The sequence below is a fragment of the Myotis lucifugus genome, unplaced genomic scaffold (genome assembly GCF_000147115.1).
Source record: "Myotis lucifugus unplaced genomic scaffold, Myoluc2.0 scaffold_10, whole genome shotgun sequence".
Classification (NCBI taxonomy): domain Eukaryota; kingdom Metazoa; phylum Chordata; class Mammalia; order Chiroptera; family Vespertilionidae; genus Myotis; species Myotis lucifugus.
In genome coordinates this window covers 2,989,907-3,011,813 of record NW_005871058.1, presented here as the reverse complement: position 1 = coordinate 3,011,813, position 21,907 = coordinate 2,989,907, and the positions used below count along the sequence as shown (strand labels likewise).

Below are 21,907 nucleotides of genomic sequence, written 5' to 3'. Positions count from 1 at the left end.
TTTGAATTTAAAATGATTTATACTTAATGATATTATTTATATGGTTGGATTTAAATCTCCTGTTTTTGTCTCCTTTCAAGTTTTACATGGTTGTTTTTAGTATGAAGGAAGATTCAGACCCTTTACACCACTGTATGTCTTAAAAGGTCCAAGTTATATAGTTGAGCAACATTCATATCAGTGTCAAGTGTAAATATGTGTTTTCCTTCCTGTTCTGTGACAGTTGAGGTTGCAGAGAACAGGTTGGTTCCTAGACTTAAATTTGCACGAAAGTTATATTGGGTTCTCAGAAGACCAAACCATCATGTAGCTTTTATCTCTATAGGATTGTTTTGCTCAATGTTTAGATATATTAAGCTTTTCATACTAAGTAATGAATGTTAAGTGATTAAATAAGAATAAAGAAATGATCAGAGCTCCCCTATACCCCCGTGTTTCTAGGTAATTATAATTGCCCAATATTGCAGCCATGGAGTCCATGCTTAATAAGTTGAAGAGTACTGTTACAAAAGTAACAGCAGACGTCACTAGTGCTGTAATGGGAAATCCTGTCACTAGAGAATTCGATGTTGGTCGACACATTGCCAGTGGTGGGAATGGTCTAGCTTGGAAGATTTTTAATGGCACAAAAAAGTCAACAAAACAGGTAAGTTTTCATTGAATCCAATTGGAAAAAATACATGCTAATAAGGATCATAACATGCATGTATGCATTTTTATGTTAAGAAATGCCAAAAATGATGGGTTCTTTAGTTCTCATTTTGTCTGATGAAGTCATTCAAAAACAAATGCTTTAAACATGCCTTGAATCTCCTGGTTGTAAGTATATTGTTTGATATATCATCTCATCTTATAATTTAATTTTGTTTACTTAATAAATATATCAGCTTCGCAAATGATTATGTAGTATTACATTTTAATATTTAGCAAAGTATATGTTTTAGAATAAAAATTGTCATGTTTCTTTTCATATTTGTCAATAAGTTATTGGTAAAATAAACAGTTAAATTTTTTTCAGCATTAAATGCATTCTTATGGAGTGTATTCTTATTCTCTCTTTAATTCTATAGCCTTCTTGAAAATAAACTCCTATAATATTCTTTTGCATTTAACCTGAATAAGTTTTACCACTGGAAAGGGCTATATTTGTGGGCTACAATCAGTACTAACGTGTCTTGCTGTATACTGATTTTAAAGTTATTTTAAAACTAACTGACCTTTTAGTGAGTAGTAGTATTATTTTTCTAAATTTGACTTAGGAGATCCAACAGATTGTTCTTAGAAATGTGGAGGATCATTAGTGTTAAATTTTACTGCAGCTTTCTGTTGGAATTGTTAAAGAATTGAAAAACCTTCCCATTTAAGGCCTCTGTAGAAGTATGTTCTTTAAAAGGGAAAATCACCATTTCTAAAAGTACTGTACTTCCCTAAAAGTGAAACATTTGGATTGTAAGACTTATGGGATTTATTACACGAATTTTCCGGTGACTATCACAGTCATATAATTGTGGATATGTATTATTTGTCACTTTTCCCAAATCAGCTTCTTTCCCAAACAAGTATTAAAGACTAAATTGGCTTTGATAATACTTTTATGAAAAGTATTGCTGGTATGTGTTTTGTTTTTTTTAATATATTTTATTGATTTTTTTACAGAGAGGAAGGGAGAGGGATAGAGTTAGAAACATTGATGAGAGAGAAACATCGATCAGCTGCCTCCTGCACGCCCCCTACTGGGGATGTGCCCGCAACCCGGGTACATGCCCTTGACCGGAATCGAACCTGGGACCCTTCAGTCCGCAGGCCGACACTCTATCCACTGAGCCAAACCGGTCAGGGTGCTGGTATGTGGTTTGTACCTGACCTGCAAATCTTGTTTTTATTGCCATTTGGAGGGAGTCTTTAAGTCCAAAATTGATCTGTATCTTCAATGCTGACTGATTTGTCATTTTTTTGAACATTGTTTTCCCTTTAAATTCAACAGAATTTCATCCACAAAGTAAGTGGTTACTTGAGTATTAACTACTTAAAAAGCTCATGAAGTTTGAAGTCATGAAGCCTATAAATGACCAACCTCCCACAATAGCACAAATTTGCTTTTACAAGTAGTTATATAAGGGGAAAGTGAAGAAACACCAAATTTACTGAATTTTACATTACTTTTTAAGGATGTGGTAACATAATAGTGTCTTTGTGCTTAACCAAAAGTGTCCTAGGTATTTGTGTTTATATTTGTAGTTCATACATACGCTGACATCCTCTGATACTGTTGGAGCTGCTGCTCATAGAACATGAGAACAAGGCACAGATAATAGATCATTGATTAACTACTGTACAGTAATACAGCAGTTCTTAATTGCTGACTGCCAGAACTGGGTTCTCTTAGGAAACTTTACCATATTTCTTGTCCCCTCACCCCAAAATTTATTGCTTTGAGGAAAAATATAGTTTTGAAATATTTCATTGTTCTCTATGGATGTGGTTTTGAAATGTTTTTCTTTGCCTCTTTCACCTCTTATGGGTCAGAACTGATGATCCTATCTGGACTACTGGCTCATTCTTGAAGGAATAGCTGTCTTTACTCACCTGGGCACTGAATTGGGAATCACAGAAAATAATCGAGAGTTTTGCTATTCAGTATATTTAGTGTGGTAGCTGCAAGCTTTATATAGCTATTTTAGTTAATTGAAATTCTATAAAATTAAATTCAGTTCTTTAGTTGCACTGGTCACATTTCAAATGTTCCGTAGCCACATGTGGCTGGTTTTACCATACAGGACAAAATATAGAACTTTCTGTGAACTTAGAGAAACTGGAAGGAAAAAACAAAGGAAAATGATACTTTCCATAGTCCTCCCCCTCCTTACTTCCCCCTATAAAGGGACATTGAGACTGAGGGCATCTTTCTTGATGTAGCATGCAGTGTACTTGATTGCAGTTGTGTTTTATAGCAGAATATATGATCTTAAATTTGACTTTGAGGTAAACAACAGATTAGGGACTTTGGCCTAAGAGATTCGAATGCCTAGTTTTAATAGTTAAAAATAAATAAGGGTGTATCTTATCTCTCAGTCTTCTCAAAACCACCTTATTTTTAACTTAAAATCTAAATAAAATTTTAGATTTTGCTTTATGGTTTTGAGAAAGAAACATTGTCGCAAAATCACATGAAAAATGAAGAGTATGATGTTTGCTAGTCATCACTGGCCAGTCATGAAAGATCCATAAAATAGAGATCACAGGGAACCGCTGTGTTTTAAAAACCATTTCTGGTGGCTTGAGGGATAGGTTAGTGGAGGTCCTGATTGCTGTTAGGAAACCCTAGACACATTGGTTTACATTAACTTAGATTTTATTACTTAAACTATCTTGTTTTCAGCAAGTGTTCACTTTGTAGTAAGCAAAGTAGCTTTTAAAAATTATAAATTAGGCGTATATCAAAAGATATATACAGTCCTAGCTGGTTTGGCTTAGTGGATAGACTAGCAGCCGTGGGCAAACTACGGCCCGCGGGCCGGATCCGGCCCGTTTGAAATGACTAAAACTAAAAAAAAAAAAAAGACCGTACCCTTTTATGTAATGATGTTTACTTTGAATTTATATTAGTTCACACAAACACTCCATCCATGCTTTTGTTCCGGCCCTCTGGTCCAGTTTAAGAACCCATTGTGGCCCTCGAGTCAAAAAAGTTTGCCCACCCCTGGACTAGAGTGTCAACCTGTGGACTGAAGGGTCTCAGGTTCCACTCTGTCAAGGGCACATTTTTGGGTTGTGGGCTTACTCCCCAGTAGGGGGCGGTGCAGGAGGCCTCTGATCAATGATTTACTCTCATCATTGATGTTTCTATCTCTCTCCCTCTCCCTTTCTCTTTGAAATCAATAAAAATATATTTTAAAAAAGATATATACAGCCTCCATTTTGAGAAACATTTGTTTTTACAATAAATTATTTCATAGCCTTTTTAAATTTAAAGATAGGCTATTTAGGAAAAATACTTTTTTAAAAAAATAATTTTGTTCACCTGACATTTAGATTTATTTACCATAGTTCTGATCCAGTTGGCATTCCTTTTTTTTTTTTTAATCCTCACCCGAGGCTATTTTTCCATTGATATTTAGGGAGAGTGGGAGAGAAAGGGAAAGACAGAGAAACATCAATGTGAGAGAAACACATTGATTGGTTGCCAGGGACGAGCCTGCAACCAAAGTATGTGCCCTTCACCGGAATCAAACCCAGGACTCTGGTCCGCAGGCTGATGATGCTCTATTCACTGAGCCAAACGGTTAGGGCAGGAAAAATACTTTTTAGTGGTAACTTTCTTTGCTAATGTATTTTAAAGAATATGAAGTAAATAAATAGTAGAGTGCTAATATGGCTTATGTTTTCTTAAGTAATTTTTTTAATAAAATAATTTTTATTTAGAGTTAATAGTTGTTGAATCTTAAGTAGAAGATATATTGGATGGTGACACTATATTATCTTTTTGTATGTTTGAAAATTTTCATAATGAAAGGTTGAAAAAGATTTTAATTCAAGACAATAATGAAAAGCTTCATGTAACTGCTTTATTCACTACCAGTAGGCAATAAACATCTGTCTTCTAGGTGTAGATCCTGTGGTGGGTACAGAGATACTTAAGGCATGGTTTCTTTCTTCAAGAAACTTGTAAACATATAAGGTGGCAGGAGTTTTACACAAGTGGTATTTGTTAGCAGAGGTTATATAGTGAAATACTAGAAGGAAAACACAAATTAGAAATTAGATAATAGTCTTCTGATGAAAGTTTTCTCTTAGGATGTAGGTATGAGGCCTAAAGCGTTAGTTAATTAGTAACAACTTTGTTGAAAGTGGTTTACTTTAATTAAATAATTGAAACAAAATAACCTATTCTGACCTATGTAGGAATCTTTCATCTTTGACCTAAAAGAAGACTATATTTTATTGATTTTTTACAGAGAGGAAGGGAGAGAGATAGAGAGTTAGAAACATCGATGAGAGAGAAACATCGATCAGCTGCCTCCTGCACATCTCCCACTGGGGATGTGCCCGCAACCCAGGTACATGCCCTTGACCGGAATCGAACCTGGGACCTTTCAGTCCGCAGGCCGACGCTCTATCCACTGAGCCAAACCGGTTTTGGCGAATCTTTCATCTTTGACCTAAAAGAAGACTGTCTGAGAGAGTTTCATGTTTTTCTTCTTTACGAACTGTAGTGTTCCTCCTTAAGGTGTGAAACTGCAAGAGTCAAGAGCCATTTCACATGACCTGTTTTTAAAGACGTAAAATATCTTGAAAAAATAAACAGATTTAAGTTGGATGCATTTATAAAATGTGTTATAGCAGAACACTTACTAAAATAAGGTTGTCACATGAATAGTGAAATAGGAACTTGAACTTCTAGGTCATTTGTTTTTAGTTCAAATTAATAGTAAGTAATGCTCTTAGCTCCAGATTGTCTTGTGTCTCATAATGAGCAAAAGAGGTAAAATAATGTATTTATCAGTATATATGAATGTTGTTTAAAGCTCTCACTTAAATGATTGTTTTCCTGAAGGCATATGTCATGTTTTACTGGGGTGCTCGATATATATTGGCCATGTGTTATTTCTGGGGAGACAAAACGGTGTATTGGCTAAGAATGTGGGCCCTAGGATTAGACTGACTAGATTCGAATCTTGATTTTTTCATCTTACCAGGTGTGAAATCTTAGATAATACATTTATCTTCACAATGCCCTCATCTGTGAATTGAGGATAATAACTTGTGTCATAGGGTTGCTATTAGGAATGAAAGAATTCCTAAAAAGTCTACAGAAGCTTGGGGAATGGGATGTTAAAATTCAGTACTAAACAGTCCCTGTATGTTACCACTTTTCAGAGATTTAAGTTAAGGATATCCTCTAATATCCTTAACTTACTTGTACATATATAAGGAACCTCTAACTTAAGTTGTATTTGAGAAATTTATTGGCTTGGAATTCTGCAGTGAAATCTCTGTTATGTGGTTAGGTTGCTAGGCTAACTTGTGAAAGCAATCATAATGTGGCAAAAATAATTAGAAGAGAACAGCAATAAAATGGAAAGATACTGTTTTGGATATTGAAGTTTAATAGTAAAGAATTTAATTAGAAGTTTTTGAAAGAGACTTTTATAGAAATTCTGGAAGAGCCATTCAAAAATCTTTCATGACAGGGAGGGGGATGGGAGGAGCTGAAGGAGGGCATAAGGGGTATAAATGGTGATGGACGGAGACTTGGCTTGGGGTGGTGAACACACAAAACAATTACAGATGATTGTTGTAGAATTGCGCACCTGAAAACTGTATAATTTTGTTAACCAGTGTCATCCAATAAATTCAATAAAAAGGAAAAAAATCTTTCAAAGAGTTTTGGAAGGCTAGCATTGATTCCTGCTAATTTTGCTTTCAGCTTTATCAGTTTTCTTTGTATTTATGAAGGAGATATAACTGGTTATTCATAGTTATCAATATGGCTAGTTTTTGACTGATTTGTTAAGATTGGGTAAATGAATGGGAACTATTTTTCCTGGGTAACTGAGAGAGAATGAAAGCAAGATGACAGTTAAGGAAGATGTGTGGTTTTGGTAGTATAAAATAAGCTGTGAATGATCTCAAAGAGAGGTGATGGGGGAGCATCTTCCTGTACTGTTAACCATTCCCATTACTACCCCATAACAAGATAGGGATAGGGTAGAAGGAGAGAGAGAAATTATAGGTTATTCATATGTAAAAGATGCTTATAAATTGTTTTGTGTATAAACAACCACTCCCTGACATGTTCAAACTTTCTTTTAAAAAGGATTTCAAAATTTTGTAATATACTCCAGCGTTATCATTATGAATAGCATTTTGAATTTTTAAACATTTTAACTTTTATTTGAATTCTGGTTACGTAAGAGACTACTAAATGTGGGACAACACATTACACACAGTTTATGTGTACCTATGATACCAGAGTTCAGATATGGAGATTTTCCTGTGTTCTTAGATGAGGCTGTGGGTCTTATACCTTTAAAAATATTTAGATTTACTAATCATGAAGAAACAAGCTTTTTGATATTAGAAAAATATTACAATGGTGCTAAAATTTCCAGGCTATTAGTTTTTAATTATTTGAAGACTGTTGTAACACTTAAATAAAATTTTAATACACATATAGTCTTGATTAAAATTAGTTACACAATTCTTTTTTAGGAAGTAGCTGTTTTTGTCTTTGATAAAAAGCTGATTGACAAATATCAAAAATTTGAAAAGGATCAAATCATCGATTCTCTAAAACGTGGAGTCCAACAGTTAACTCGGCTACGGCACCCTCGACTTCTTACTGTCCAGCATCCTTTAGAAGAATCCAGGTAAATTTTTATAAAAACTTATGTAAGAAACTTCCTGAACAAATAGTTTATAATAACTTTATTTATGAAATCTGTCTATACAGTATCCTGTCAGTAAAAAAATTTTTATAAACTGAGTGTTGAGTTCTTAAGGATTAGTTATTTCCCTAAAATTTATTTGCATATTCTGTGTATATGTCTGTTTTTGAAATATTAACTGAAGCTTTCTTCACATTTGCCATGAGTCTGTTTGTTTATTCTGTGCTCAACACTGTAATAGTCAAAGTGGGAGATGCAAGAGAAGTATAGAATACAGTCCCTGTCTGAAAGTTGCTGTCCTTGTTAATTTACTAGAATTTCCTGTCCTCTCATTGATTCACTCTTTGGGGGCTGTTTTTATGTGTGTTCCAGGTACTGCTCTATACATTTAACCTTCTGTTGTGCCTAGTTTGTTAGTCCATAGCCTAAGTTACTCTATCATCTATTTTTCTTAAGGATGAGTTTGGGATCTGTTGCTGAGAATGACAAAAAAATGAAATTTATGTTGTGTCATCTTTTAAAAAATAGACATTTTTATTGATTTCACAGAGGAAGGGAGAGGGAAAGAGATAGAAATGTCAATGATGAGAGAGAATCATTGATTGGCTGCCTCCTGTACACCCCCCAAACTAGGGCATGTGCCCTGACCAGGAATCAAATCCTGACCTCCTGGTTCATAGGTTGATGTTCAACCACTGAGCCACGCCAGTTGGGCAAAGAGCAGTAATTTTAAAAATTTAAAAATCTGACACCTTTCAAAATGGTATATAAAATACATAAAAAACAAAGCTGCTCCTATGGAATTGGTTATAGGGACCTGGACCTATGCCCTGTCCCTCTTTCTGATTCCTCTTGCTCCAGAGGCCTTTATGGGAAATTTGTAGCTTCCTTTGCACATAGTCTGAAAATTATAGCCTTAGAAATAAAGATAATGTTTTAAGGTATAATGTAACAATATTTTAAATTAGTTCATTGGTTTTCCATGAAGAATATCAATCATCAAAAAGCACAGTTGAAATAATGTTTTATTTCCTGACTTTTTTAAGTTTTAAAAAATGTATCACAACAGTTATAACACTTAGTTTAAAAGACCGTTGAATGATTTACCAGTATAATTCCTATGCAAAGCTTCCTGACATTGTTCTATTGGTTTGAGTTATTAAGTTAATACTGAAGAGAAATCTAAAATAGATTATGTTTTTGTTAATAGAACCAATAATGTTTTATGTATAAGTAATTTTGTTAATGTGGAAAAAATGATAGTGAATAACCCTTTTTCCTTTTTAAAACAGGGATTGCTTGGCATTTTGTACAGAACCAGTTTTTGCCAGTTTAGCCAATGTTCTAGGTAACTGGGAAAATTTGCCTTCTACTGTTTCTCCAGACATTAAGGATTATAAACTTTATGATGTAGAAACTAAATATGGCTTGCTTCAGGTATGTATTTTTATTCATCTTGTGAAAAGAATTTTTTCCTTCAAAATTGTTTTTGGCTATTTCAGATTTATTAGCCATGTAGACTACTTAATGTAAACCATTGCATTTTTTTTTAGTAATTTAAAAATTATTTCTTTGTTCTAGAATTTTCTGTAGTTTATTTCTAGACTTAAGTTATATTTAAATTGTTGGAAACATAATATGGGTAACCTTTGGGTAAGGGCACTCATTAACTGGTGCATGGGGTGGTTCCCTTTTGATTTTTTTGAGTTTTAAACCTTGTGAATTCATTTTGTAAATATTAAATTGAAATAATAAAGTAGTTAATAAAAAGAAATTATATCTTTAAAGGAATTATTTAATAGGTATTAGGAGATATAGTAAGCCATTTCATATATGTCCATATTTTCTGATTTTTCTTTATCTGCTTAGCAAAATATCTTTAGCTCTATAGAATAAATTGCAGTAGATTCTTAGTTCCTTGAGGACAGAGATCATTCCATTTATTATTTTTAACATCTTTATTAAGGTATAATTAACTGGCATACAAAAAACTTCAATATTTAAAATATACAGTTTTATAAGTTCATAAATCACCATCACTACAATAAAAAGAATGCATATATCCTGCATATATCCATTATCCGCCCCCCCCCCCCCCCCCGGGTTTCCTCATATTGGTTATAATCCCTCTCCCCTGCTCTTTCTTATTTTCTATCTCTCGCCCTAGGAAATCACTGAACTGCTTTCTGTCCCTATGAATTGGTTTGTACTTTCTAGCATTTTATAAATGGCATTATACAATATGTACTCCCTTTTTTGGTCTGGCTTCTTTCAGTAAACCTAAATGTTTTGAGAATGAGAGAATATTAGTTAATATTTGAAAACTGAGCACAACACTATTCAGAAAAATTGAATTTCAATATGAAGTGTAAGTATAAAAAATACTAAGAATTAAATTGACAAAGGTATCTCAATATTTACTATCTGTAACTCAGGAACCAAAGATTTCCTCAGTTTTCAAAATCAGGAATTGAGTAAATTAGGATAGTAAAGTGCTTTTATATTATCTTTTTGCTTATAGAAAAGAACTTAATGGCCCTGACTGGGTAGTTCAGTTGGTTAGAGCATCTTCCAGATATGCCAAAGTTGCAGGTTCCACCCCCTGTCAGGGTACATACTAGAAACAACCAAATGAATGCATAAATAAGTGGAACAACAAATCTCTCTCTCTCTCTCTTTCTCTCTCTCTCCCTTCCTCTCCTTCACTCTCCCCCTCTCTCCCTCTCTCTCTCAAAACAAACAAACAAAATTTAAGAAAAGAACTTAATAGTTGTACTCGGGTTGTTATGCTTATCCTAGCAACTGCGATTATCTGCACTTTTGCATTTGTGATGAAATTTAATTGTTATCTGAAAAATAAAAAATCTTTTATTGGGAGAGGCAGCTATTATGATTTATGAAACACTTTATTATTGTAATTGAAAGGAGTTTTATTTAATGTAAAAATGTCTGGTTATTTTTACATTTACAGGTTTCTGAAGGATTGTCATTTTTGCATAGCAGTGTGAAAATGGTTCATGGAAATATTACACCTGAAAATATAATTTTGAATAAAAGTGGAGCCTGGAAAATAATGGGCTTTGATTTTTGTGTATCATCGACCAATCCTTCTGAACAAGAGGTAATGAAGGTGTTAATGTTCTAATTTTTTAAAGCTATGGAAATTTGTGACGGCGTCTGGAATGGTCAAGAGAATTTGTAAGCCTGATAAATGTCTAGAAATAGGCTGCATGGTACAATGGTATGCTTAAATTTATAGAAAAATTTTACAGTTCATTGTACCCAAGAGTATTCTTCAGCTCGTTAATTCCACAATAGTTAATGTTGCTTGAGAAAAAGATGCTAGATCAGCCGTGGGCAAACTACGGCCCGCGGGCCGGATCTGGCCCGTTTGAAATGAATAAAACTAAAAAAAAAAGACCGTACCCTTTTATGTAATGATGTTTACTTTGAATTTATATTAGTTCACACAAACACTCCATCCATGCTTTTGTTCCGGCCCTCCCGTCCAGTTTAAGAACCCATTGTGGCCCTCGAGTCAAAAAGTTTGCCCACCCCTGTGCTAGATTTAAATAAATTTTGAGGGCTGTTGGGTTAAGGCATTTTTTTCCTCACCATGTCAAATGCACTAACCAACATTGTGACCCTCCAGCAGTATTACCCCAACTTATTGGAGCATGATAACAACAATATCAATGATGACATTTGCTGAAGCACTTTTCTAAACACTTCTTTTAAAAAAAATATATATTTTATTGATTTTTTTACAGAGAGAAAGGGAGAGGGATAGTTAGAAACATCGATGAGAGAGAAACATCGATCAGCTGTCTCCTACACACCCCCTACTGGGGATGTGCCCGCAACCAAGGTACATGCCCTTGACCGGAATCGAACCTGGGACCCTTCAGTCCGCAGGCCGACGCTCTATCCACTGAGCCAAACCAGTCAGGGCTCTAAACACTTTTTTTTTTTTTTTAAAGTATATTTTATTGATTCTTTACAGAGAGGAAGGGAGAGGGATAGAGAGTCAGAAACATCGATGAGAGAGAAACATCCATCAGCTGCCTCCTGCACACCCCCCACTGGGGATGTGCCCGCAACCAAGGCACATACCCGACCGGAATTGAACCTGGGACCTTTCAGTCTGCAGGCCGATGCTTTGTACACTGAGCCAAACCTGTTAGGGCTAAACACTTCTTATAGATTTACTTATTTAATCCTCATAACAACTCAGTGAGGTATAGGAAAAATACAACTAGGCGGTTAGGTTTATAGAATAAAATAACCTGCCAAGTTTAGGCTGGTGGTAAATGGTAAAGCTAGAATGAATCCAGTCTTTCTGGTTCTAAAGCACTTTTACTTAGTGATTATACCTGCCTATTTACATTTGGAAAACACTGTAGTATTTCAAGTTTTTACTATATATAGTTGTTAAGGGGACCTTGATTTGTCCTAAGATAGATTTGTAATTTAAGTAAACATTTTAAAGGGAAGCAGAAAGAATTCGTATTGATTATGTGCTGTGAGTGAAGCACTGCATGAAGTCTGTTTTCCATACATTTGTTTAATCTTTCAACTTTTTGAACCTATTAACTAAATCTCATAGATAGTAAAAGAACAGGTTTCAATCAATAATCTATTTGAGCCAATAAAACTTGAAACCTGTGTATCATAAAACATAGTGTATCATATAGTCTTCTGGAAGAGAACTCCAGTAATCTCAATATAAGAGATCTTTTTATTATCTCTTAAATTTGTTCCATACACTTTCTAGATTTGGAAATTAGAGAATTGTATGATTTAAGGTGGGGATGACAATTTTTACTTACATGGCTAACTATGAATTTAAAACTAGATCATTGTTACTTGATAGAGGTTTGTTTTAATTTGAAATATGTAAGCTATAAAATCTCTTTTCTGTCTTCTTATAGCCCAAGTTTCCATGTAAAGAATGGGACCCAAATTTACCATCATTGTGTCTTCCAAATCCTGAATATTTGGCTCCTGAATACATACTTTCTGTGAGCTGTGAAACAGCCAGTGATATGTACTCTTTAGGAACTGTCATTTATGCTGTATTTAACAAAGGGAAACCTGTATTTGAAATTAACAAGCAAGATATTTATAAGAGTTTCAGTAGGCAGTTGGATCAGGTATTTATCTTTAAATATTTGCTTGCATTAAAAATGTATTAAATGCTGCTTTGATTTTTTTTTCCTAAAAATGTATTCAGAAAATTCTGAGATGAATGTCTTATATATATAGTTTGTTTGCATAAAATCAACTTAGCAAAAGTAATTATCTAATCAGTGAGGATTACAGTCTGTTACTACAACTGTAATCGTGACATGTATTTACTAGACTGAATTTTATTTATTTATTTTTTAAATATATTTTATTGATTTTTTTACAGAGAAAAAGGGAGAGGGAATAGAGAGTTAGAAACATTGATGAGAGAGAAACATCAATCAGCTGCCTCCTGCACACCCCCCACTGGGGATGTGCCCGCAACCAAGGTACATGCCCTTGACCGGAATCGAACCTGGGACCCTTCAGTCCGCAGGCCGATGCTCTATCCACTGAGCCAAACCGGTTAGGGCTGAATTTTAAAATATGGTCTAAAAAACTGGGCATTTTGTTTTGGGAATAGAAATAATCAGCTAATAAAGATAAGTGTTTTAATTATCTTGCAGTAATAGAATTAGCAATTTGTTTGAATCTAAAAATGTATTTTTAAGTAAATTTTAAGTTTCTTAAATGGACTTGACAACATAAATGCATATCTCTGAATATTTTATATTCATATTTAATATTATCACTCTTTTGAATAGTTGAGTCGTTTAGGATCTAGTTCACTTACAAATATACCTGAGGAAGTCCGTGAACATGTAAAACTACTGTTAAATGTAACTCCAACTGTAAGACCAGATGCAGATCAAATGACGAAGGTAAGTGAGTACACATGAATTTCTGCCTTGGGTGGAGGAACAGAAATCTGTGAAAGTAGATAAACTGCTTCTAAAACAAGATTTAATCGGATATAGTCCCCAGATAATATCTGTATTCTTGAATGTATTAAATATTCAACTTCTTTTACTCTTAAACATTTAAATAATTTATGCATATACCTGCTCTGATATAAAATTAAGATTTCAAAGAAACAACAGTTGTAACATAGTTATACTTGCAAAAGTTTTGGACACTCCAACTCTTGTTCACTCATATAAGCATGGCCTTTACTAGATTAATGATGTTCTTTGTACCTCCAGCTTGTTTTACTTAATATTTCAGTATTTTACTAGTTATGTAAAAAAAAAAAAAAAAAAGTTATTCCAGCCAACTCAAAGGTACTGCTTCTGAAAATTTGAACTTGGAAAGAAAAATAATTTGTTACTTCCTTATTCTGATTTTCTAAATTAGAATTTTTATGAAGTAATCTCTTAGCATTTTGTTAAATATTCTGAATATTTTTCATCAAATTGTGGCAGTTGCAGATATGAGAAGTACCTTAATATTTATCAAAATAATTTCATTTCCTGTTTTTAGATTCCTTTCTTTGATGATGTTGGTGCAGTAACACTGCAGTATTTTGATACCTTATTCCAAAGAGATAACCTTCAGAAATCACAATTTTTCAAAGGACTGCCAAAGGTTCTACCAAAATTGCCCAAGGTTTGTTGTTGGTCAGATTCTTAATATAGCCAGGATTTTAGAATTTAAAGTTTACTTTAACTTGCTATAATAACTCTTCCAAAGAAATAAATGTAACTTTGTGACTGTAAAAGACTTCAAACTGAAGCCAGAAGTTTAGTGGACCTTCTTTTGCATTGTTCGAAAATGAAATAGCATAAAAAAATTAGAAAGATAAATGTCAGAAAAGAAACCCATAATCTGTTATTGTGGAGCTCATTGTATTACCAACACTTAAGGGGATACATTTGTATTGATGCTAGGCCTCTCCAGTTCCTCAACTCTCCCTCTCTGGCTTATTAAACAATGAATGTAATCCTATATAATAAAAGCCTAATATGCTTCGACCAATTGCTATGACGCTCACTGACCACCAGAGGACAGATGCTCCAACCAGTAGGTTAGCTTGCTGCTGGGGTCCGACCCATCGGGACTAGGCGAGACAGGCCGGACATGCCCTGGAGCCCTCCTCAGTCCCTCCGTGGCCTTGATCATGCACCAGTGGGGTCCCTCTGCCTGGCCTGCACCCTCTTGCAATCTGGGACCTCTTGGGGGATGTCGGAGAGCCCATTTTGTCCCAATCCCTGCAGGCCAGGCCGAGGGACTCCACCGGTGAATCTGTGCACCGGGCCTCTAGTATAGTATAAACACTATGAATGCTAAAGAAACCACTGGAAAAATAATAATTTCGGGTTCCAAAATAATGTGCCATGTTTAATCTGTCAGATATTAATTGATAAGTACTGCTAGCCCTTTACTTGTTAGATGCTATGGAGAATAAAGAGGAAACAAAAATTTATTCTTGCTCTCAAGGCCTTTATAGTAAGTATAAATAGGATTAACATGCGTGAAGCAATAATTAACAGTATAGGACAGTGTTTAAATTGTGTGGTATGAATCATAAGCAGTGAAGGAATTAAGAGGAAAAACATATTCGTGAAGACTAATTGAGGGAAGGTTTCCTAAAGGAAGAGTGATTATATATCCCTTTTTATCTGTCACATTACCAAGTTATGTCTTTGTCCTGCCATAATTGGCAGTAGCACCCTATTTTACTTTTAAAAGTGTCCCAATTTCAACCATAAATTATATGATCACCTTACCCAAAGGGATTGGAGATTTTAAACTATAATTTCAATGTTAGTACTAAAGACGTGAAATAAAATTTAGTTTTATGAAACATTTTTTCCTTTCAGCGTGTCATTGTGCAGAGAATTTTGCCTTGCTTGACTTCAGAATTTGTAAACCCTGACATGGTACCTTTTGTTTTGCCCAATGTTCTAATGATTGCTGAAGAATGCACCAAAGAAGAATATGTCAAATTAATTCTACCTGACCTTGGCCCTGTCTTTAAACAGCAGGAGCCAATACAGGTATGTATATAGATAATTTTCCTATTTATCAGCTGATATTCAGTAATACTGGTCAACAGTGACTATCATTGAAAACAAGGAATGGATATGTGACTTTTAAAAAACTGAGGTAAATATAAGAGACTTCTTTTTCATTGGTCAGCTATTTTGCATGTTTGAAGTGACCCATTCCTAAAATTATAATTGAACTCTCCAAGTAAGTGTCTGCAGTTCTCTATAAGTTAACATCTCAGAAAATTAATTGTAATGAGATTGTGCATGTGTTATACTGTTCCCATTGGTCTTATTAAAAGTTACAGGTTTGGAAAAAGAAGTATATCTTACACTTCTAAGTGTTCTTATCTGTTTTTTGTTTGTTCTGTTAACCAGAGTCTTTCATTTACACAGGTTTATGCCAGTATTTTCTCTTTTATTGTTAATGAAGAGTTTCATCAGAAAAGGGAAAATGCTTATAGCACCCAAAAATAATATGTGTGTGTATAGTAAATGAAAAGCATAGTGTCTGATGTAAACTCTATTACAGTATTTATTTGCCAGATTCAAGATGGTCTTGGATTTCAGAGCAGTAGGGTCATATACCTGGGTTGGAATCTGTCCATTACCTCCTTACTTGAACAAGTCCTTAATCTTTTAAAGCTTCCATTTTGCTCATTTCCAAAATGAAAGAGGCTGTTGAGAGTAAATGAAATTTTCTGGCACATAGTAAATTATTACTTGCTTTTGCCACTACATGGCAATCGCTTATTAATAAACCATCAGCTACCTGATTTAATGGTTTTGTGGCAGGCTGTTTGCAATCCTTCCCTTGAAAGGAGGGGAACAGAAAGAGGTCTTTGTGATAAGGCAGGAGTTCCTGTGGCTAAGGAAAGGGCAGATGAAGGAACTGGGGGCTTTGAGGCAGACTCCCGCAAACACTGTTAAGATATCAGGAGGGAAAGTAGCAGAGCCACAGGTCCACTAAACTATGCATTAGTCAATATAGTATCCCAAGGATACCATTTGAATTCTTATTTGCCTCCATTCTTTGGTACTCTTTTTCGCCTTAGTAGTCTAGCTAAAAATTCCTTCTGAAAAATTTTAACCGAGCCTTGGCAAGACTATTCTTCATGAATAGAAGAGGCAGTTTGTTCCTTATAATTTAGGTACGTGGTGGCAGCTAGGTCAAAAAATGAACTGAAACATTTCTTTCTAGAATTTTTCCTGACAGTCTTTTTTATTCCTGTACCTTTTCTTCTCTTGAGCTTCATAGAAACCAAGTGACAGAACTTACTGTTGGGGGCCATGTGATTTTGTTGCCCTCAGGCTTTTATTTCTTTACCCAGTTGCTTTCCAGATAGTTGGTACTTGTGGGTAAGAGACATATTACTGAAGATTTGTGAGATTTAGGAAATTAGTCTTTATTTAAATGCCTAAACTGAGAGTAGATGTTAAATATTGTGCTTCCAGAAATGTAAGAGACTTGATTTGTATGTTTTTGTCTTCCATGCCCTCAGGCTAGCAACATGGTGAGTGTGAAAATATATAACTTATTCTTTAGAATTTTATTCTTTAGAATATTCTTTTAATTTTGGGATATATAAAATCATGTAAAAATTCTGGAATTTAATGCATTATTCCCTTTTTCTACACAGATTTTGTTAATTTTCTTACAAAAAATGGATTTGCTACTAACCAAAACTCCTCCTGATGAAATAAAGAACAGTGTCCTACCAATGGTTTACAGAGCACTAGAGGCTCCTTCCATTCAGATACAGGTATAATATTTGATTTCTTCCCCCCTTTAGTGATGATTTTGATTCTTAAAGCAAAAGAAAAAAGTAAAGTACACTTTGGGTTTGAGTCAAATCTTTCATATAAATAACTCAGTAGTATATATTAATCCATTGAATTGCATCATACACTGTTACTAAAATGTCCCCACTCTTAACTAATTTATTTTCTTTTTCTTTGAACACTGCCTTTGAATAGCATAAGGGTTGTCACATGGAAGAATTGGCTTGCCCTGCACAACCTCAAAAGTAGACCAAAGACCAATTAGTAGCTTCTTCAGAGAGTTACATCTGTCCAGTGTGAGGACAAGTTTATGACTCACAACTATTTCTTCCAGATCAAGTGTACAATCCTTCAGTTCTGTGACTTGTGATACCACCACTGGAGCTTGGTGATGCTGATAACTGTGATCCTTATAAAGTTGTTATCTGCATAAGCCAGTTTCATAGTGCCATGTTCCAGAAACAGTTCAGCCAACAAACAGTCCCATGAGTTCTTCATTAACATGCTTACATGCTTCATAGCAATAACCCCCCTTTTCTTTCCTATCCATGTCTCCTAATCCCTCAGTTACTTCTGCACCAAAAACTTCTCAGCCCCAGTTGTTTCCCTTTCCTTTTTTTCCTCTTATTTCTTTGTCACCGAAGTCCTAATAGATTTGGTTTTTGGTGGGTTTGGGGGCATTTTGGTATGGAGGGCCTTATGGGAACCTAGTGAATTTGTCCATTTTGTATGACAGACCATCTTTCTTTCTTTGGGCAGAAGTGAGAGGTTCCTCTTCTTCACTCCACATCTAATCCAGTCATCTAATGTAAATGCAATGCTTGAGGCTAGAGATGGCACGGAGCCAACCAACCAGTTAGAATAGATTCTACCTTCTAACTTTTCTAGAACCTGCCCCTGCTCTCTTCCACACTATCACAGCCCTAGTTTAGGATTAGGATGCCTTCAAGTCTTATAAGAATTTCTTCAATTCTCCTTTTAGGTCTTAGAGTTTTGCCACTTTATATTACAGCTAAACATAGATCTTTCTAAAATTGTTCTAGAAGTCAGATCTGAGCACTTCTCAGCTTAGAGTATTTATGGTTTTCCAGCTGTCCTCAAGTCAATCCAAGCCCCTATTCCTAGCATGTGAGCCCTCCCTGGGTGGCTCTGTGACCCTCTAGCTTCATCCATTTTTACAAACACCTTAACTATAGGTAGTTCCCCACCATGCCCCCCTCTGAGCCTTTGCTCAGGCTGTGCTGTCTGCTGGGGATGCCTTTTCTTCTTCAACTACCTGACAGATACCCACATATCTTTGAGAACTCGACTTAAGCATCACTACTCGAGGGAACCTTCTGACTCCCTCCCTCCAATGAGTGCTCCCTTCTTTGTGCATCTCTATTCCCCTGATGGACTTTCACCTGCAAAATCCCTGCATCCATTCCATCTTCTTCCCACCTAGGCTGGGCTCTGGTTGTGACTGGGTTCCTATCTATCACTGGCAGGCTGTACTGGGCTGGGTCCACCACAAACCCCAGTAAATGTTGAAGGAATGAAAGTACTCTCGGGGCCGTCACACTCTGTAGGGAGACCTGGTGCATTGAGTTAGATGAACTTGCATTAAACTACAAACACTCCAAGAGCTGTGTGCTCATGGGCAAGTCATTGGAATTCTGAACCTCAATTTCCTTAGCTCTGTCTACCTCTCAGTATTCTGTGAAGTAACACGTGAGGTGCCTGGTATAGTGCCTGGCTTACTATAAGGGGTCAAATATATATCACTCTGACAGCCAAGAAGCAGAGAAGGAAAAGGTGTCCAGTTAGTGAGCAGGAGGTCAGGAGTGGGATGTAAGGGGGTAGGAATACAAACCTCTGAGACCCCAGTGTGCTTGGGTTTCTAAAACTGTGCTGGTCACCTGCTCTGTTGTGAGCAAAGTCAAGTTAGGGGATGGGAGTGAGGGTGACAGATCACAGGTGCCAAGGCCAAGCCAATCCCTGCTGCTGGAATGGACCAGCACCCAGTGACATCACAATCCTGAGTAGTTGCTCTGGCACTGCTGGAGGGGGACCCTCATTTCTCTCCACGGAGCTCTAGGATGTGGGTGTGAGAAAGGTGAGGAAGGAAGGCAGATGGCGACAAGGAACAGCCTGAGCTCCATACCCACGGGCAAGGCTCATGGTGACACTGGAGAGGCAGGAACGCTGTCAGCTCCTGATGCTGGCATTCGGGACACAAATTCAGCCAATCAGCTGAAGATGAAGCCCAAGAATGTGCACAAGATTAAGGCGCTTATTGTCGACCTGGGCTCGCAGTACTGTAAGTGTGGCTATGCAGGAGAGCCAAGGCCCACCTACTTCATCTCCTCCACGGTGGGCAAGCCCTACGAGGCAGCTGATGTGGGTGATGCCTGCAAGGAGATCTATGTGGGCCACGAGCTGCTCAACATTGAGGCACCCCTGAAGCTGGTTAACCCTCTAAAACACGGCATTGTGGTGGACTGGGACTGTGTCCAGAACATCTGGGAGTACATCTTCCACAAGGCGATGAAGATCCTCCCCGAGGAGCATGCCGTGCTGGTCTCCGACCCCCCACTTAGCCCCAGCAGCAACAGGGAGAAGTATGCGGAGCTCCTGTTTGAGACCTTTGGCATCCCCGCCATGCACGTGACGTCCCAGTCACTGCTCTCCATCTATTCCTACGGCAAGACCACAGGGCTGGTGGTGGAGAGCGGGCACGGTGTCTCGCATGTGGTCCCCATCTCAGAAGGCAACGTGCTGCCAGGCCTGACTGGCCGGGTTGACTATGCGGGGAGCGACCTCACTAACTACCTGCTGCAGCTGCTCATCAAGGCCGGCCACAGTTTCACCAAGGACGACCACCTGCATGTACTTGACCACATCAAGAAGATGTGCTGCTACTCGGCTTTCCAGCCTGAGGAGGAGCTTGGCCTGGACCTGGAGGAGCTGCGCGTGGACTACGAGCTCCCAGATGGCAAGGTCATCACCATTGGCCATGAGCGCTTCCAGTGCGCCGAGATGCTCTTCAAGCCCACCCTGGTGGGAAGCAGCCAGCCCGGCCTCCCTGCACTCACAGCCACTTGCCTGGGCCACTGCCAGGAGGCGGGCTTCAAGGAGGAGATGGCCGCAAACGTGCTGCTGTGTGGTGGCTGCACCATGCTGGAGGGCTTCCCTGAGCGCTTCCAGAGGGAGCTGAGCCTCTTGTGCCCTCGGGACAGCCCCGCAGTGGCTGCAGCTTCCGAGAGGAAGACCTCCGTGTGGACCGGTGGCTCCATCCTGGCCTCCCTACAGGCCTTCCAGCAGCTCTGGGTCAGCAAGGAAGAGTTTGAGGAGAAGGGCAGTACAGCTATCCACACCAAGTGCTGAGCGTGAGCTGACAGGCCAGGCCTCGTGGGCAGGCGAACTCAGGCACACTCTACATTTACAGAATTTCACATAAAATTTTAACACAATGGCTCTTGTCTAGTCCGGATTTCTTGCTTTAGTCTGATAGCAGAAGGTTGTGGGGAGTTGGGTTTAGAGGTATCAGCACCTTTTGCTCTGCTGCATCTGGAGCAGCAGGAGTGGGAGGTGGGTGGGAAGGGCTCCCCTTACTGGCCCCTCCCCTCCTGGAGGTGACATCTCAGAGCCCAGAGTTTGGCTTCCTGTTCCATTAGCTCCTCAGGGTTCAAAACCCAATTCAGCAGACACATTGATAGCTCATCCATGGACCAAGAGGGAAATGAAGGCTCAGATTAAGGACTAGCGTGGGTCATGTAGTTAAGTGGTGGGGGGACACTCAAAACCAGGTGTCTGACTTCCTTCTCCTTTTTCTGCCAGATGTGTGTCTGCCCATAGCTTCATCATTGCTTGATTGCCTTGCTCCCTCACTAAACTCCCCTCACTGCCTGCCACCTTCAGAGGTGCAGCCCACAGGTGTGCCTCTCCTGAGTGTGAGGGGCCTTTCCACTTCAGCCAAAATTGCAACTTTTTTTGCAGTCACAAAGTAGAGCCACTGAATCCAGAGGATGTCGGAGGAACCAGAAGGTCCCTTGGAAATCATGTGGTTCTCTCCCTCCTGTAGAGGTGGGGAAACTGAAGACCAGGAGGGAGGGGCCGTGTCAGTGGATGAGTCCAGGTCTTCTGTCCCAGGTCATGATTATTTCCAGAAGGGCAAACGTGGTTGCTTTAGTTTGGGCTGCTATAACAAAATACCACGGACCAGGTGGCTTATAAACAGTAGAACTTTTATTTCTTACAGTTCTGCAGACAAAGTTTAAGATTAGGGTGCCAGCAGGGCCAGGTTTTAGTGAAGGCCCTCTTCTGGGTTGCAAACTGCTGACCTCTTGCTGAGTTCTCACATGATGGAAGGGATCTTTTAACTAATTTAAAGAATCAATTTACAAATACCTGTATTAGTGAAGTAAAATGAGTCATTGCTTTTATTTATGAGAAATGTACTATTCTGGAAGGTTTGATTATAGTTTGGATTATTATATACTTTCTTTCTAAATGAGTAATTTACAAGTAAATGAAAATGTCAAATATGTATGTGCCCTTTTCTTATGAAAACATCAAGTAGTTTTTCCCATACTCACAATTTTATTTCAGCTTGGTAACTTAATTTTCTATTCAGAAATGTTCCTTCTGCATTGAAGCTAATTTGTGTAGCAGGCAGATAGAAAAGCAAACAGTAATTTAGTG

At 37.4% G+C, this 21,907-nt stretch overlaps 2 protein-coding genes across 2 annotated transcripts in view; both read left to right on the top strand.

Moving 5' to 3' along the window:
* SCYL2 (SCY1 like pseudokinase 2) overlaps nt 1-21,907 on the top strand; it is a 54,579-nt gene that overhangs the window by 8,688 nt on the left and 23,984 nt on the right. The window contains 9 exon segments of the mRNA XM_006084098.3: nt 442-646; nt 7,213-7,370; nt 8,681-8,825; nt 10,360-10,509; nt 12,320-12,541; nt 13,220-13,336; nt 13,935-14,060; nt 15,275-15,451; nt 17,083-17,205. Of these exon segments, the coding sequence (XP_006084160.2) occupies nt 470-646; nt 7,213-7,370; nt 8,681-8,825; nt 10,360-10,509; nt 12,320-12,541; nt 13,220-13,336; nt 13,935-14,060; nt 15,275-15,451; nt 17,083-17,205 (1,395 nt within the window). The 5' untranslated portion in view covers nt 442-469.
* LOC102431954 (actin-like protein 7B) lies at nt 17,469-20,679 on the top strand. Its single transcript, XM_014451540.2, has one exon. The coding sequence runs from the start codon at nt 19,337-19,339 to the stop codon at nt 20,588-20,590; it is 1,254 nt and encodes a 417-aa protein (XP_014307026.1). The 5' UTR covers nt 17,469-19,336; the 3' UTR covers nt 20,591-20,679.

Bases quoted from the DNA above. Each gene is read 5' to 3' on its own strand.
- LOC102431954 (XM_014451540.2), top strand. From the start codon at position 19,337: ATGGCGACAAGGAACAGCCTGAGCTCCATACCCACGGGCAAGGCTCAT.